Source organism: Caretta caretta, chromosome 27 (genome assembly GCF_965140235.1).
Source record: "Caretta caretta isolate rCarCar2 chromosome 27, rCarCar1.hap1, whole genome shotgun sequence".
NCBI lineage: Eukaryota > Metazoa > Chordata > Testudines > Cheloniidae > Caretta > Caretta caretta.
The window spans coordinates 8001639-8015127 of NC_134232.1; the positions used below are offsets into that span (position 1 = coordinate 8001639).

A 13489-nucleotide genomic window follows, 5' to 3' on the forward strand; every position below is an offset into this window, starting at 1 on the left:
AGAGTGAAAGGGAAAGAGAGGAAGGGAAGGGGAAGCAGAGGAGGAAGAGGAGGAGGAAGGGAAGGGGAAGCAGAGGAGGAAGAGGAAGGGAAGGAGAAGCAGAGGAGCAGGAGAGGGAAGGAGAGGAGGAAGAGGGGGAGGGAAAGGAGAGGAGGAGGAGGAGCAGGAGGAGGAGGGGAGAGGGAAGGGGAATAAGAGGAGAAAGGGAAAGAAGAGAAGAAAGATAGGAGGAGGAAAGGGAATGGAGGAGAAGAACGAGAGGAGAAGGGAGGAAGAAGAGGAGGAGGAGGAAGAGGAAGGGCAGGGGAAGCAGAGGAGGAGGAGAGGGAAGGAGAAGCAGGGGAGGAAGGAGAGGAGGAGAGTGAAAGGGAAAGAGAAGAAGAGGAAGGGAAGGGGAAGCAGAGAAGGAAGAGGAGGAGGAGAGGGAAGAAGAGGAAGAGAGTGAAAGGGAAAGAGAAGAAGAGGAAGGGAAGGGGAAGCAGAGGAGGAAGAGGAGAGGGAAGGGGAAGGGGAAGCAGAGGAGGAGAGTGAAAGGGGAAGCAGAGGAGAGGGAAGGGGAAGCAGAGGAGGAGAGTGAAAGGGAAAGAGAGGAAGGGAAGGGGAAGCAGAGGAGAGAGAGGAGGAGGAGGAGAGGGAAGGGGAAGCAGAGGAGGAGGAGGAGGGGGAAGGAGAAGCAGAGGAGGAGAGTGAAAGGGAAAGAGAAGAAGAGGAAGGGAAGGAAAAGCAGAGGAGGAAGCAAAGGAGCAGGAGAGGGAAGGAGAGGAGGAAGAAGAGTAGGAGAGTGAAAGGGGAAGAGAAGAAGAATCATAGAATCATAGAATATCAGGGTTGGAAGGGACCTCAGGAGGTCATCTAGTCCAACCCCCTGCTCAAAGCAGGACCAATCCCCAATTAAATCATCCCAGCCAGGGCTTTGTCAAGCCTGACCTTAAAAACTTCTAAGGAAGGAGATTCCACCACCTCCCTAGGCAACGCATTCCAGTGTTTCACCACCCTCCTAGTGAAAAAGTTTTTCCTAATATCCAACCTAAACCTCCCCCACTGCAACTTGAGACCATTACTCCTTGTCCTGTCCTCTTCCACCACTGAGAATAGTCTAGAACCATCCTCTCTGGAACCACCTCTCAGGTAGTTGAAAGCAGCTATCAAATCCCCCCTCATTCTTCTCTTCTGCAGAGTAAACAATCCCAGTTCCCTCAGCCTCTCCTCGTAACTCATGTGTTCCAGACCCCTAATCATTTTTGTTGCCCTTCGCTGGACTCTCTCCAATTTATCCACATCCTTCTTGTAGTGTGGGGCCCAAAACTGGACACAGTACTCCAGATGAGGCCTCACCAATGTTGAATAGAGGGGGATGATCACGTCCCTCGATCTGCTCGCTATGCCCCTACTTATACATCCCAAAATGCCATTGGCCTTCTTGGCAACAAGGGCACACTGCTGACTCATATCCAGCTTCTCGTCCACTGTCACCCCTAGGTCCTTTTCCGCAGAACTGCTGCCTAGTCATTCGGTCCCTAGTCTGTAGCTGTGCATTGGGTTCTTCTGTCCTAAGTGCAGGACCCTGCACTTATCCTTATTGAACCTCATCAGATTTCTTTTGGCTCAATCCTCCAATTTGTCTAGGTCCCTCTGTATCCTATCCCTGCCCTCCAGTGTATCTACCACTCCTCCCAGTTTAGTATCTGGAGGAGGAAGGGAAGGGGAAGCAGAGGAGGAGGAGAGGGAAGGAGAAGCAGGGGAGGAGAGTGAAAGGGAAAGAGAAGAAGAGGAAGGGAAGGAGAAGCAGAGGAGGAGGAGAGGGAAGGAGAGGAGGAAGAAGAGGAGGAGAGTGAAAGGGAAAGAGAAGAAGAGGAAGGGAAGGGGAAGCAGAGGAGGAGGAGAGGGAAGGAGAAGCAGGGGAGGAAGGAGAGGAGGAGGAGAGGGAAGCAGAGGAGGAGAGTGAAAGGGAAAGAGAGGAAGGGAAGGGGAAGCAGAGGAGAGGGAGGAGGAGGAGGAAAGGGAAGGGGAAGCAGAGGAGGAGGAGAGGGGAGATCAGGGAGAGGCAGACCAGTAGGGCTGGGCAGAGCCGTCGCTGCCCTCCGAGGCCCCGGCTGTCATCACAGCTCTGTCTGTGCGGCGGGCAGCGCTCGGGTCCCGCTCGGCTATCTCCGTCAGCTCGGGCCCCCAGGCGGCTGCTCGGGTGTTTCCGTATCCGCTCGGCGCTCTGTCTCAGCTCGGCAGAGGCCCGCTCCGCCCTCGGGTATTTCCGTCCCCATTCGGACATTTCCGTCTGCCCTCGGGTGTTTCCGTCCCCGCTCGGAGGGACTCGGCGCCTGGCCGGCCTCCTTCCTTCCCTCCCTGGTGCCTGCCCCGGTAACGGTCGCTGTGAGTTTAAATGAGCAGGGGCCGGGCCGGGCCCGAGCCGCCGCCGCCACCGGGACACGGACTGAGGCGGAGCCTGGGCCCGCCCCGCTGCGGGCGCTGAGGGGACAGGATGACGGTGCTGCAGGAACCCGTCCAGGTACCGAGCCGCTGGCCGCCGCCGCAGCGAGGCCTCGGCCCGGCCTAGCGGGGCCCGGCCTCTCCCGAGCCGGACCCGGGCCGGGGGCTGAACCCCAGGGCCAGGCGGACCCCCTCCCTGCCCCCCCGAGGCTGGGCCGCGGCCGTCTCCGCGTCCCCCCGGCCCGCTCAGAGGGGCCCGCGACCCCCGCCGGAGGTGGGGCCCCTCCTGGAAGGCAGGAGCCCGCCGCAGAGGTGGGGCCCTCGTCCCCCCTGGCCCGACCCCTCCTCTAGAGTGGGACCCTAACCCCTTCCCCCCCCCACCCCGGGATGTGAGGCCACCCCTTCCCCTGAGATGGGCCCCTGCTGCTCCAGGTAGACCCCCCCAGTGTCCTCACCCCGCTCAGAGACACCCCCCCAGACACTCCCCACTTCCAGGGCAGGCTCCCCTCAGATCTCCTAGAGGCACCCCCTTCTTCTCCCTTCCAGGGAGGACCCACCACTGTTCTCCCTCCCAGGAGACTCACCTTCTCCCCTCGCAGCCCTATGATTAGTACTGTTTGTATTACCATAGCGGCTAGCCCTTGTCAGCCCTAGTGGGGAATCAGGACCCTCCCACTGTGCTAGGCGCTGTACATTCACAGGACAAAAAAAAAATCACTGCCCCAATAGGTCTACAATCTAAGCATAAGATGATAGACAACAGATGGATACAGACAGACGGGTCTGGGGGTGCACAAGGAAACAATGAGTTGATACTGGCCAGCATAATAGTGACGAGTCCACTTCCAAGAGGGACCCCTCCCATCTCTACTGCTCCACCCTGACCCCTTATGAGACCCCTTGCTTCCTCCTTTCCTGTTTCAGCCACCCTCCACATCTGCTGTTTTACTATTTAAATGTGCTCAGCTCTATGGATATCACACAAATTAAGGACATTTCTTGTCCCAAGGAACTTGCAGTCTAAAAGAGATGGGATGCCTCAGAGACTCAGAGGAGGGAATAACTTAGATTTAAAAAAAAAAGAAGAACTTTAACTCAGTTTTTCCAGTATATTTTCCCTTCTTATCTTAGTCTGTCTTTCCAGAAGTGATGCCCTGTCAGAAGTTATCCATCCTTCACTCTTTACCATATCTACCTTGCCTTAGCCATCCTTTTTATATTCCCTCCCACTTCAATCTTTCCCATGTTATCTCCTCCCTTTTCCCTTCCACCAGACCTCCAATCTTTCCTAGGTTTCTGTCTTTCTAAATAAATGGGGACATAGGGTTTAAAAAGTCTTGAATAGCTGCACATAGAACATGTTTTTCCTGGTAACTTATAAACCTCTCCCAACTCCCACACTGGAAAGATACTTAGCATACTGTACAGTTATTCATAATAACAATATTGAGCACAACAGAAGTATCAGTAATTTATTTTATTTCCTTTTCTCACAAAAAGATGTAGCTGTTTGTGAGAGACAACACCTACTCCATTGACTTGGTCTACACAAGGGGTAGCAATGGTGGTACTGTCCTTGTAGATAAAGAGTTGGTGTTCTTTACACCAAATTCTGTGGGTCTGCTCTAAACAGCTTTAGACAACGTGGTGCTAAAAACACTTCTAGCCACCTAGACCCCTTTTTCCAGTAATACTCCCCCACTGCTGCCAGCTCTGGAGCTGGACAGGTGGTAGCAACAGTTGGGAATTCTAGCAAAAACTGACGAGTGTAGGTTTCTGTGTGGAAAGGAAGCAAACACCCATTGACATAGTGGATGACAGCAAACAATATCTAACATTTTTACAAATGCGTGTAATCAGCATCTTTTCTGCTGTCCTAATTATGGCTAACCAGGTAGAAAATATTTGCTATCCTGACATTTCCATGACAGAGATGTGGAGTATTTTATCTGAGGTATATTTGGTTTGTAAAATGGGCAGATGCTTTTAATGTTATCTTCTCTAACTTGGAAGTGCTGTTAATGGCAGTCTGCTTTTGTTATCACACAGACCTACTTGGATTCTTGTACTTGATGAAGTACCAAATTTCTCCTTTTTTGCTATCTAAAGAGGCTGATATGTTAGTGCGACATCAATGCACAATCATTATGTCTGCACTTGTACATGTGGGACTCACGATTTGCCACTATCTCAGCCCTACTGGTGGCAGCAATGATGGAGATTGTATTGTAGGCACAGTTTAAGTATTGGATGACAAGGTGGTAAAAACATGAATTCTGATTAAGTTACAGCCTCCACCATTGCTACCATCAGCTGAGTTGCACTGGTGTGAATTGCGGATCCTAACTGCCATTTTCAATGCAGCCTTTGTTTAGGCTCCTAGTTACTCTGTCCTCCATTGGTGATCTCATAGAAGTCTACTTTGGTCATCTGTAGTCACAGTTCTTAAAAGTAAACCGCAATGGTGCAGTGATTCTGACAGTTGTAATAAATGCAGTAAAACCACAGGATTATGATGCATTCTGACACTAATGTAATAAGCCTATGACATTCAGACTCTTTTTTGCAGTACAGATTTAAATGAAGCTGTTGGATTATGTGTTTGTTGCTTGGCTGGACTCCTGGTACTTTTTCTCTCCCCAGTTATCCCATTCTTCTTGCATATGTTCTGAAAGAGTAGGCATCGCTTCTGACTCATCAATATTACAAGTGACTAGTGTGTGTGTGTAAAAACAGATTTTTTTCATGTATCTTTGTACAGCATATGCTGATGGTCATTCAAGAGATCTTTCATTCCCCCTAATCATCTATCCCCTCCCCACCTTGCAAAAGCAAATTATTTTTTGGAAAACTGTTACTTTTACAATCCTGACAGAGCTTTGTAGTGGTTTCATTTGTATATGTAGCATTTTAAAAGCATGTAAGATGACAAATGCCTGCCTGGAAGAGCTTCCAGTTTGAGGGCCTGATCTTGACACCCCTACTCGCAGTGAGTAAAGGTGGCAGAATCTTGTCCTAAATAGACAACATACCATTTTATACCTCTAAATGAAGACAGCTAAAACTTCCAAATTTCAAATATAAATTATGTATTCCATGTGTTATCATATAACACAGGTGCATTTTAATTTTCATCTCTAAACACCTTTAGTTTCAGCAATACAGCTCTTAACAGTTTTCTTGGATGCTTCAATTCCTTGTAGCACCGTAGAGACTAACAAATTTATTTGAGCTCACTTCATCAGATGTTAGTCTCTAAGGTGCCACAAGTACTCCTTTTCTTTTTGCGGATACAGATTAACATGGCTGCTACTCTGAAACCTGTCAATTCCTTGTGTTTTCATCATATTGAATTGCTGATATTGACTGCCATGACCAGATCTAATGATGGACAATTTCCAAGGCCCTGTTCATATTATACTCCTGGGGGAAATTGTGCATCACTGCGCATGCGCAAAATTCATGGCCCCTGCAGATTTATTTGTTTACCCACAGAAAAACGACTTCTGACGGGGAAGCAAAGGGAAGCGGCAAGAGCGGTCAGGTGCCCACTCCCTGGCAGTGCAGACAGGTTGGTTTGGGCACCCAGAGCAGCCAGTAGAGACATAAATCTCCACCTGGGTGGGGGAGGGAGGCTGGGTAGTTGTGTGTGTGTGAGAGAGAGAGACAGACACTCTGTCCCTCTCGCTTGCTATTGCAGCACCCTCTGTGTGGGGGGCTTTGGGGTATTTCTGAAAAGGTAGGCTTGGGGCAGTCTCTGTTCCTTCAGGCAGAGGAGAATGTAGTAGCCTGCCTGCTTAGTGAGTTGTTTGCATTGTTCATAGTGAATTCCTCCATGAGTATAAAACAGGTGTAATAATTTTAAGGCTCCTTTACATTGCCAGAGTGGTGTAAAGGAGCCTTATTGTAAAGGACAGTATGGCCTTATAAGTGCTTATGGTGCTTTAGTGATTAGAACTTGTCTAAATTTTTGGACTGAAAAAATTTCCTATCAAAATGTCCTCCATGAACTGTTTTCTACTGACCTTATTGGAGATGGTCAATAGCCAGTATAAATTGTGGGTTTGAGTTCCCAGCCCTCCCTTGCTTTTCAATTGCCTATGATGTAACATATGGCTGCATATATTTGTTGACTAATACTTAGAAGTAAAGAGTCAATACTAGCTACATTACTATTAGATGGAGGGGGTTTGGTGATTTCCTCCAATCCTCCCCACTCCCATTCTCCATCCATTAAATTGTAGTTTAAATAAATTACCAAAATAATTGAAACTGACTGGATTATATTGCTTTATTTTGACCAAAAATGCAGAATTTTGCAGAATTTTAAAATATTGTGTGCAGAATTTTTAATATTTTGGTGCAGAAATTTTAATTTTTTAATTTTTTTTATTTTTTTCCCCCAAGAGTAATATTATGACTGATAACATGATAGAAATAACCATGTACAAAGAACGAGGAATACTTGTGGCACCTTAGAGACTAACAAATTTATTTGGGCATAAGCTTTCGTGAGCTAAAACCCTCTTCATCAGGTTCATAGAGTGGAAAATACAGTAGGAAGATTTTATTTATATATATATATATATACACACACACACAGAGAACATGAAAAGATGGGGGTTGCCATAACAACTCTAATGAGACAAGTCAATTAAGGTGGGCTATTATCAAGAGGAGGAAAAAAAACTTATGTAGTGATAATCAGAATGGCCCATTTCAAACAGTTTACAAGAAGGTGTGAGTAACAGTAGGGGAGAAAAATTAGCATGGGGAAATAGTTTTTAGTTTGTGAAATGACCCATCCACTCCCAGTCTTTATTCAAGCCTAATTTGATGGTGTCCAGTTTGCAAATTAATTCCAATTCTGCAGTTTCTCATTGGAGTCCGTTTCTGAAGTTTTTTTCTTGAAGAATTGCCACTTTAAGATCTGTAATCGAGTGTCCAGGGAGGTTGAAGTCTCTAAGATGCCACAAGTACTCCTCATTCTTTTTGCTGATACAGACTAACACGGCTACTGCTCTGAAACCTGTAACCATGTACAGTTATCGTTAGCAAAGGTTCCCTGACCGGTAAGGCTGTTTCCCTTCCCCCAAGAACCATTCTATGAAACCATGGTTTTCATTTCTTTTTAGGCTGATTTTCAGGCTGGGGGTCGTCTATAATGGCCTTTCTTAAAAGGAAAAAAATCCTTGTTTATATTGGTCATGGAATCAGTAATGTGGACAGGCCCTTCTTGTTGACAAGAGTACAGTGCTTTTGACATAACCTTTAAGACAGGTGGGGAACCTACAGCCCGCAGGTCGGATCCAGCCCACTGCTTCATTTCATCCGACCTGCGGCAAGTGTCCACACTGTGAGCTGGAAGCCCCAAGCCTCGGCACCCCCCTGCAGGGTTGCAGCCGCAAGCGCCGGCTCACCCTGCTGTGGGGGGAATCTAGGGTTGCCAGGCCATTAAAAGTCCAGTTGGCTCCCGGAAGTGACTGGCATGTCCCTGCGGCCCCTGGGAGCAGGGGCAATCAGGGAAGCTCCGTGTGCTGCCCCAGCTCCCAGTGGCCAGGAACCGCAACCAATGGGAGCCTGCGGATGTGGGTAGCATGGTCCGTGCAGAGCCCCCTGGTCCCTTCGCCTAGATATTTGGTTTAGCTGTTGTGCAACATTCAGACTCTGAATAAGCTTTTCTGGGTGAAAAGGTGGGCTTGGCATGAGAAGGCTTCAAATACTTTCCCCTGGATGAAAAAGCATTTGTCTCCTCTTTGAAGAAGCTCTCTCAGTGCACAGCAGCTGATATAGTTTTGGAGTTCTTCTCTATGAGATTTATAACAACATTTGTGGGTAAAAAGAGAGAAGAACGGGAACCAGCTCTTGGGCTCTGTCTACCCCAGGAGTTCTCAAACTCTGGGTCGGGACCCCAAAGTGGGTCACAACCCCGTTTTAATGGGGTCACCAGGGTTGGTGTTAGACTTGCTGGGGCCTGGGGCTGAAGCCAGAGCCCCACCTGAGGGCTTCAGCTGTGGGTGGTGGGGGCTCAGGTTTACAGAACCCCTTGGCCTTCAGCTTTGGACCCCCTACCCGAGGCAGTGGGGCTCAGGCTTTGGCTTTGGCCCTCCCACCCAGGGCAGCAGGGCTCGGACGGGCTCAGGCTTCAGTCCCACCTCTTAGGGTCATGTAGTAATTTGTGTTGTCAGAAAGGGGTCATGGTGCAATGAAGTTTGAGAATTCTTGGTCTACTGTGTGGGAAAGTGTTACAATAAACTATTGGCTGGAACACTTGGAACCTGCAACCCCTGTATCGTGCCCTGTGTCCATGCAGATCAGCTGTCTGAATCATTTAAATGTTGGTTGCAGCCACAGTGGTGAGATCTCTACCTCTGGTCTGGATGAACAGGTGCCACCTAAAAAGGCTTATCCCTATTGTAGATGAGAAACCGCAAACAGTTCAGCTGCACTAGTCCAGCCAGTTCTAAAGCCAATGGAGTAGCTTTTGTTGGGTAAATACCCCAAAGCACCTGCTTGCAGCAGTTTTGTGCCCTGTGGATTGGTGCTTTGTATCTCCCAGTAACCACTGATACAACCACAATTGTCAGGTGTGCTTCGGGGGAAGCACCAAAATGGTTCTGTCGAGGCACTGCTGCAGTTTGGGCATGCTGAATTGTTGCATTAGTCTCGGTAACAACTGCCTTAAAGTGTTCAATGACCATGTTACAGTTTCCTTGCTTTGTTTCTGCAAGGTGAACTATCACCACAACGATTGCTCACACTCGTTGGCAGTCTGAGGCCAAAGACCAGTTAAATTTGTTTTGTAAAACCTACTGTGTTACAGCATGGTGGTTCTTTTCCTCTCTCACGCTAATCCGTAGAGCAACATGTGAGTCACCAATCTGACTAAAAGAAAAGGAGTACTTGTGGCACCTTAGAGACTAACAAATTTATTTGAGCATAAGCTTTCGTGAGCTACAGCTCACTGTCATCCATTCATGGCTTCAGGCCATAAAACTTGCTTCTTTTTGATTACAGAATGACTGTCATTGTACAGTATGAGCTCCACTAACTCACTCTAAAGTCCTGCTGTTCCAATCCTGGGCCTCTAACCAGCAGCAGTGGTTGGCTGAACTGGTGTGTGGTATCAGTTTTATAATGGAGATGTGACATAACTGTAACACAACCAAAAATCACTTGCTTACTACCTATGCCAGACTTGGGCAAGGTTATAACTCTCAGATAAGAGCAGGTTGCCAGAAGTATGCTGACTTAACACTCTTCTATAATCACTTATGTAGCATCAAAGGTAAGCAAGGTCTAAATAGATATGACCTGTTGTCATTCAGATATAAGCATTTGATTGAATAAAGGAGGAGGCACAGCAGGTAACCAGAGGAAAATGGAACTCTGGTGCGGCTCTATCTTACGCAAGGGGCCATGTCTGCCCCGTGCACAGTCCAGAAGGTGCAGCGGTGACTTGAAGGTCTCTGGGTTGTGCCTTCTGTGCTGCACCTCCTGAAAGGTGCAAAACAAAATTTGAACTAGTTCAGGATAAAAGATGATCACTTCAGGCAAACTTTGTGACTAAACTTCTCTTGGATGTAGAGCAATACTATTGTGAATTGGGCTTTTAAACTGAAAAATAAATACTGTACTTGCAGTGTAGCAATCAAACCAAGACTCTCAATCAAACATGGCTTTCACAAGGATTTAAAAAATTTTGAGTTTTAAATGTATTGTAGGAGTCTACAGGTGAAAGATTAGCAATCTCATATAGAAATTTCCTGTATAATAATCTACATAGTTATTCAAAACTCTACTGCATAGGCTGTAAATAGATTCCCTATGGTTAATAAAATAATAGTTGGTGCCTATTAGAGTTGTAGAGTTTAAAGGCAGACGGGACTACCAGATCATCTAGTCTGGCCATCTATATAGCACAGGTCACCAGCACCACCCAATACCCACACGCTAAACCCAACAACTGAAATTAGACCAATGTATTACAGCCCAGAGGAGACTCCATTTATGTGCCACAGGCAAAGAAGGTGCACAAGTACCTGAGGCCCCTGCAATGGCAGGGAAATGATTATGTAAGAAATGTTACTTGCCAGGATTATCTAGACCTGCTCCCATACAGTACCGAGGAAGGCAAAAAAACCCACGTCAGATTGGCAGTGACCTTGGGGAGAAAATTACTTCCTGACCCCACACATGATAATCAGTTAGACCCTGAGCTTGTGAGCAAGAACCAGGCAGCGAAGCACCTGAGACAGAAGATGCTTTGTGACACCTTAGCCCTGGCCCTCCCCATCCAGTGTCAGTAATGTGTGACGTAGCTATGCCGACAAAACTCTTTAGTGTAGTCCTGGCTTACCTGTTGAGAGGACAACTAGAGGAACCCACCGTCTCTGGCACAGTAAATACATCATTTAAGTAGTGGCAGCAACCTGTGTAACACTATTAATATCACATCTAGAATGCCCTTTGTGTGCACATAGGACACTTCGAAATTAGAAGGGAAATCAGTTTTCATTTGTGTAAAACAAAAAATGTTTAGAATTTATTTCCAGGCTGTTCTGGCTTCTACCTATTACTCCTCAGTCTCTCTCAACCAGGTTAGTGGAGGCATGCAGCACAGACAAAACTGACCCTGAAAGTGGCTCAAAACACAAAACTTGAAGAAAATGGCACAGATTTTCCTCCACTAAGTGTTCTAAAATTGCACTAATGTTTCTTACCAGGTTAAATAAAAGGAAAGCTAATATTTCACTTTTAAACAGGAAAAGTACTAATTACTTGAGGTATTCTGATCTCTGCTATTACTTACTTTAAAAAACAAAGAAACAAACAAAAAAACCCAAAGGACTATTGAAAATGATAAGGTCTAGGGATGATAACTGTGTGACTGTTCATCTATTGCTGAACAAACTACTCAGTCTGTGTTCAAATGAATAAGTGCAATCTTTGTGATATACAGCAATTCCCTAGACATCTCACTGCAGTTTGTGCATTCCTATATAAAATCTCAGTGCTCCAACCAATGGAAGTAAGACATTGTTTTTCACACACCAACTAACAATGGATCATGTTCATCTTAGCTCACTGTTGAATGTGTGCAGCTGTACCTTCACAGAAAATGCCATTCTGCTATCGTGTGCAGTTGAGTTAGCAATCATACAGTGTTTGATGTTGCCATTGGCATGATCTCTAAGCTGTCTCAGTGTAGTATGTGGTGAACTAATCAGCTGTTGGTAAAAACCCACAGAATTGCACTGGTTTGTTTATAACTTAATTAATATGTACTAGGTTCAGATTAACTTTCTTTGTTCAGTATTTATTAATTTAATATAAGAGCTTCAAACAGAAGAACACATTTAGATTGCTCAGGTTTCAGAGTAGCAGCCGTGTTAGTCTGTATCCGCAAAAAGAAAAGGAGGACTTGTGGCACCTTAGAGACTAACCAATTTATCTGAGCATAAGCTTTCGTGAGCTACAGCTCACTTCATCGGATGCATTCAGTGGAAAATACAGTGGGGAGATTTATATACACAGAGAACGTGAAACAATGGGTGTTACCATACACACTGTAAAGAGAGTGATCAGGTAAGGTGAGCTGTTACCAGCAGGAGAGCGGCGGGGTGGGGTGCGGGGGGGACCTTTTGTAGTGATAATCAAGGTGGGCCATTTCCAGCAGTTGACAAGAACCTCTGAGGAACAGCGCGGGGAGGGGGAATAAACATGGGGAAATAGTTTTACTTTGTGTAATGACCCATGCACTCCCAGTCTTTATTCAAGCCTAAGTTAATTGTATCCAGTTTGCAAATTAATTCCAATTCAGCAGTCTCTCGCTGGAGTCTGAAGAATTGCCACTTTTAGGTCTGTAATCGAGTGACCAGATAGATTGAAGTGTTCTCCAACTGGTTTTTGAATGTTATAATTCTTGACGTCTGATTTGTGTCCATTTATTCTTTTACGTAGAAACTGTCCGGTTTGGCCAATGTACATGGCAGAGGGCATTGCTGGCACATGATGGCATATATCACATTGGTAGATGTGCAGGTGAACGAGCCTCTGATAGTGTGGCTGATGTGATTAGGCCCTGTGATGGTGTCCCCTGAATAGATATGTGGACACAGTTGGCAACAGGCTTTGCTGCAAGGATAGGTTCCTGGTTTAGTGGTTCTGTTGTGTGGTGTGTGGTTGCTGGTGAGTATTTGCTTCAGGTTGGGGGGCTGTCTGTAAGCAAGGACTGGCCTGTCTCCCAAGATCTGTGAGAGTGATGGGTCGTCCTTCAGGATAGGTTGTAGATCCTTGATGATGCGTTGGAGAGGTTTTAGTTGGGGGCTGAGGGTGATGGCTAGTGGCGTTCTGTTATTTTCTTTGTTGGGCCTGTCCTATAGTAGGTAACTTCTGGATTGCTCAGTGTCACTGTAGGGTCCTGAGAATGTTCTTATCCTTTGCTTTAGATATATAATTTTTGGTAATAACTTCTTACAACAATACTCAATCATATATAGATCACAGTCCCACTTCCACTCATCTGTGGAAAAGACTCCACTTGAGTTTAGTGAGAACTGGATCTGGTTCATAGACAGTTGTACATTACAGCAACAGCCACTGGGGGGTGGGGAGAACATGACAGTTGTATCTCTAATATTAGAGAAATACTTGTGCCAAGTTATAACATTAGGCCTCTTTACATAGTTTTAAAGTATAGTGAAGTCTGCACTATGGACCCACCCCTTTGTATGTATGTATCTCTCTCTGGGAGTCATTTTAAAATTATTCTTAAGGTTTTTAATATTGTGTGGCCTTTCAAGATTGAACATTTACTAGGCAATTTAATTTTGCTGCGTCTTTGGCAATGGAAGCTGGTCCTTGGTATTTCCTGTGTTTAATGTGGATTTAAAAAAAAGTTTTTCCCTGTGAATTTAAAATCACATGTATCCATTTACACACCAGAAAATGTATTTTTCTCTTCTACAGGCTGCTATATGGCAAGCACTTAATCATTATGCTTATCGAGATGCAGTGTTTCTGGCAGAAAGACTATATGCAGAAGGTATGTGCCTCACTAATA

At 46.1% G+C, this 13489-nt stretch overlaps 1 protein-coding gene across 4 annotated transcripts in view; it reads left to right on the forward strand.

The window, feature by feature from the left end:
- The first annotated feature begins 2289 nt into the window (after positions 1–2289).
- CDC27 (cell division cycle 27) overlaps positions 2290–13489 on the forward strand; it is a 60227-nt gene continuing 49027 nt past the window's right edge. For 2 of the 4 annotated variants that reach the window (XM_048830176.2, XM_048830177.2), the window contains exons 1-2: positions 2290–2503; positions 13396–13471. In XM_048830176.2, the coding sequence (XP_048686133.1) occupies positions 2477–2503; positions 13396–13471 (103 nt within the window). In that variant the 5' untranslated portion in view covers positions 2290–2476. The remainder of the gene's footprint in view (positions 2504–13395; positions 13472–13489) is intronic. The other 2 variants (XM_048830178.2, XM_048830179.2) reach the window with 1 other exon arrangement.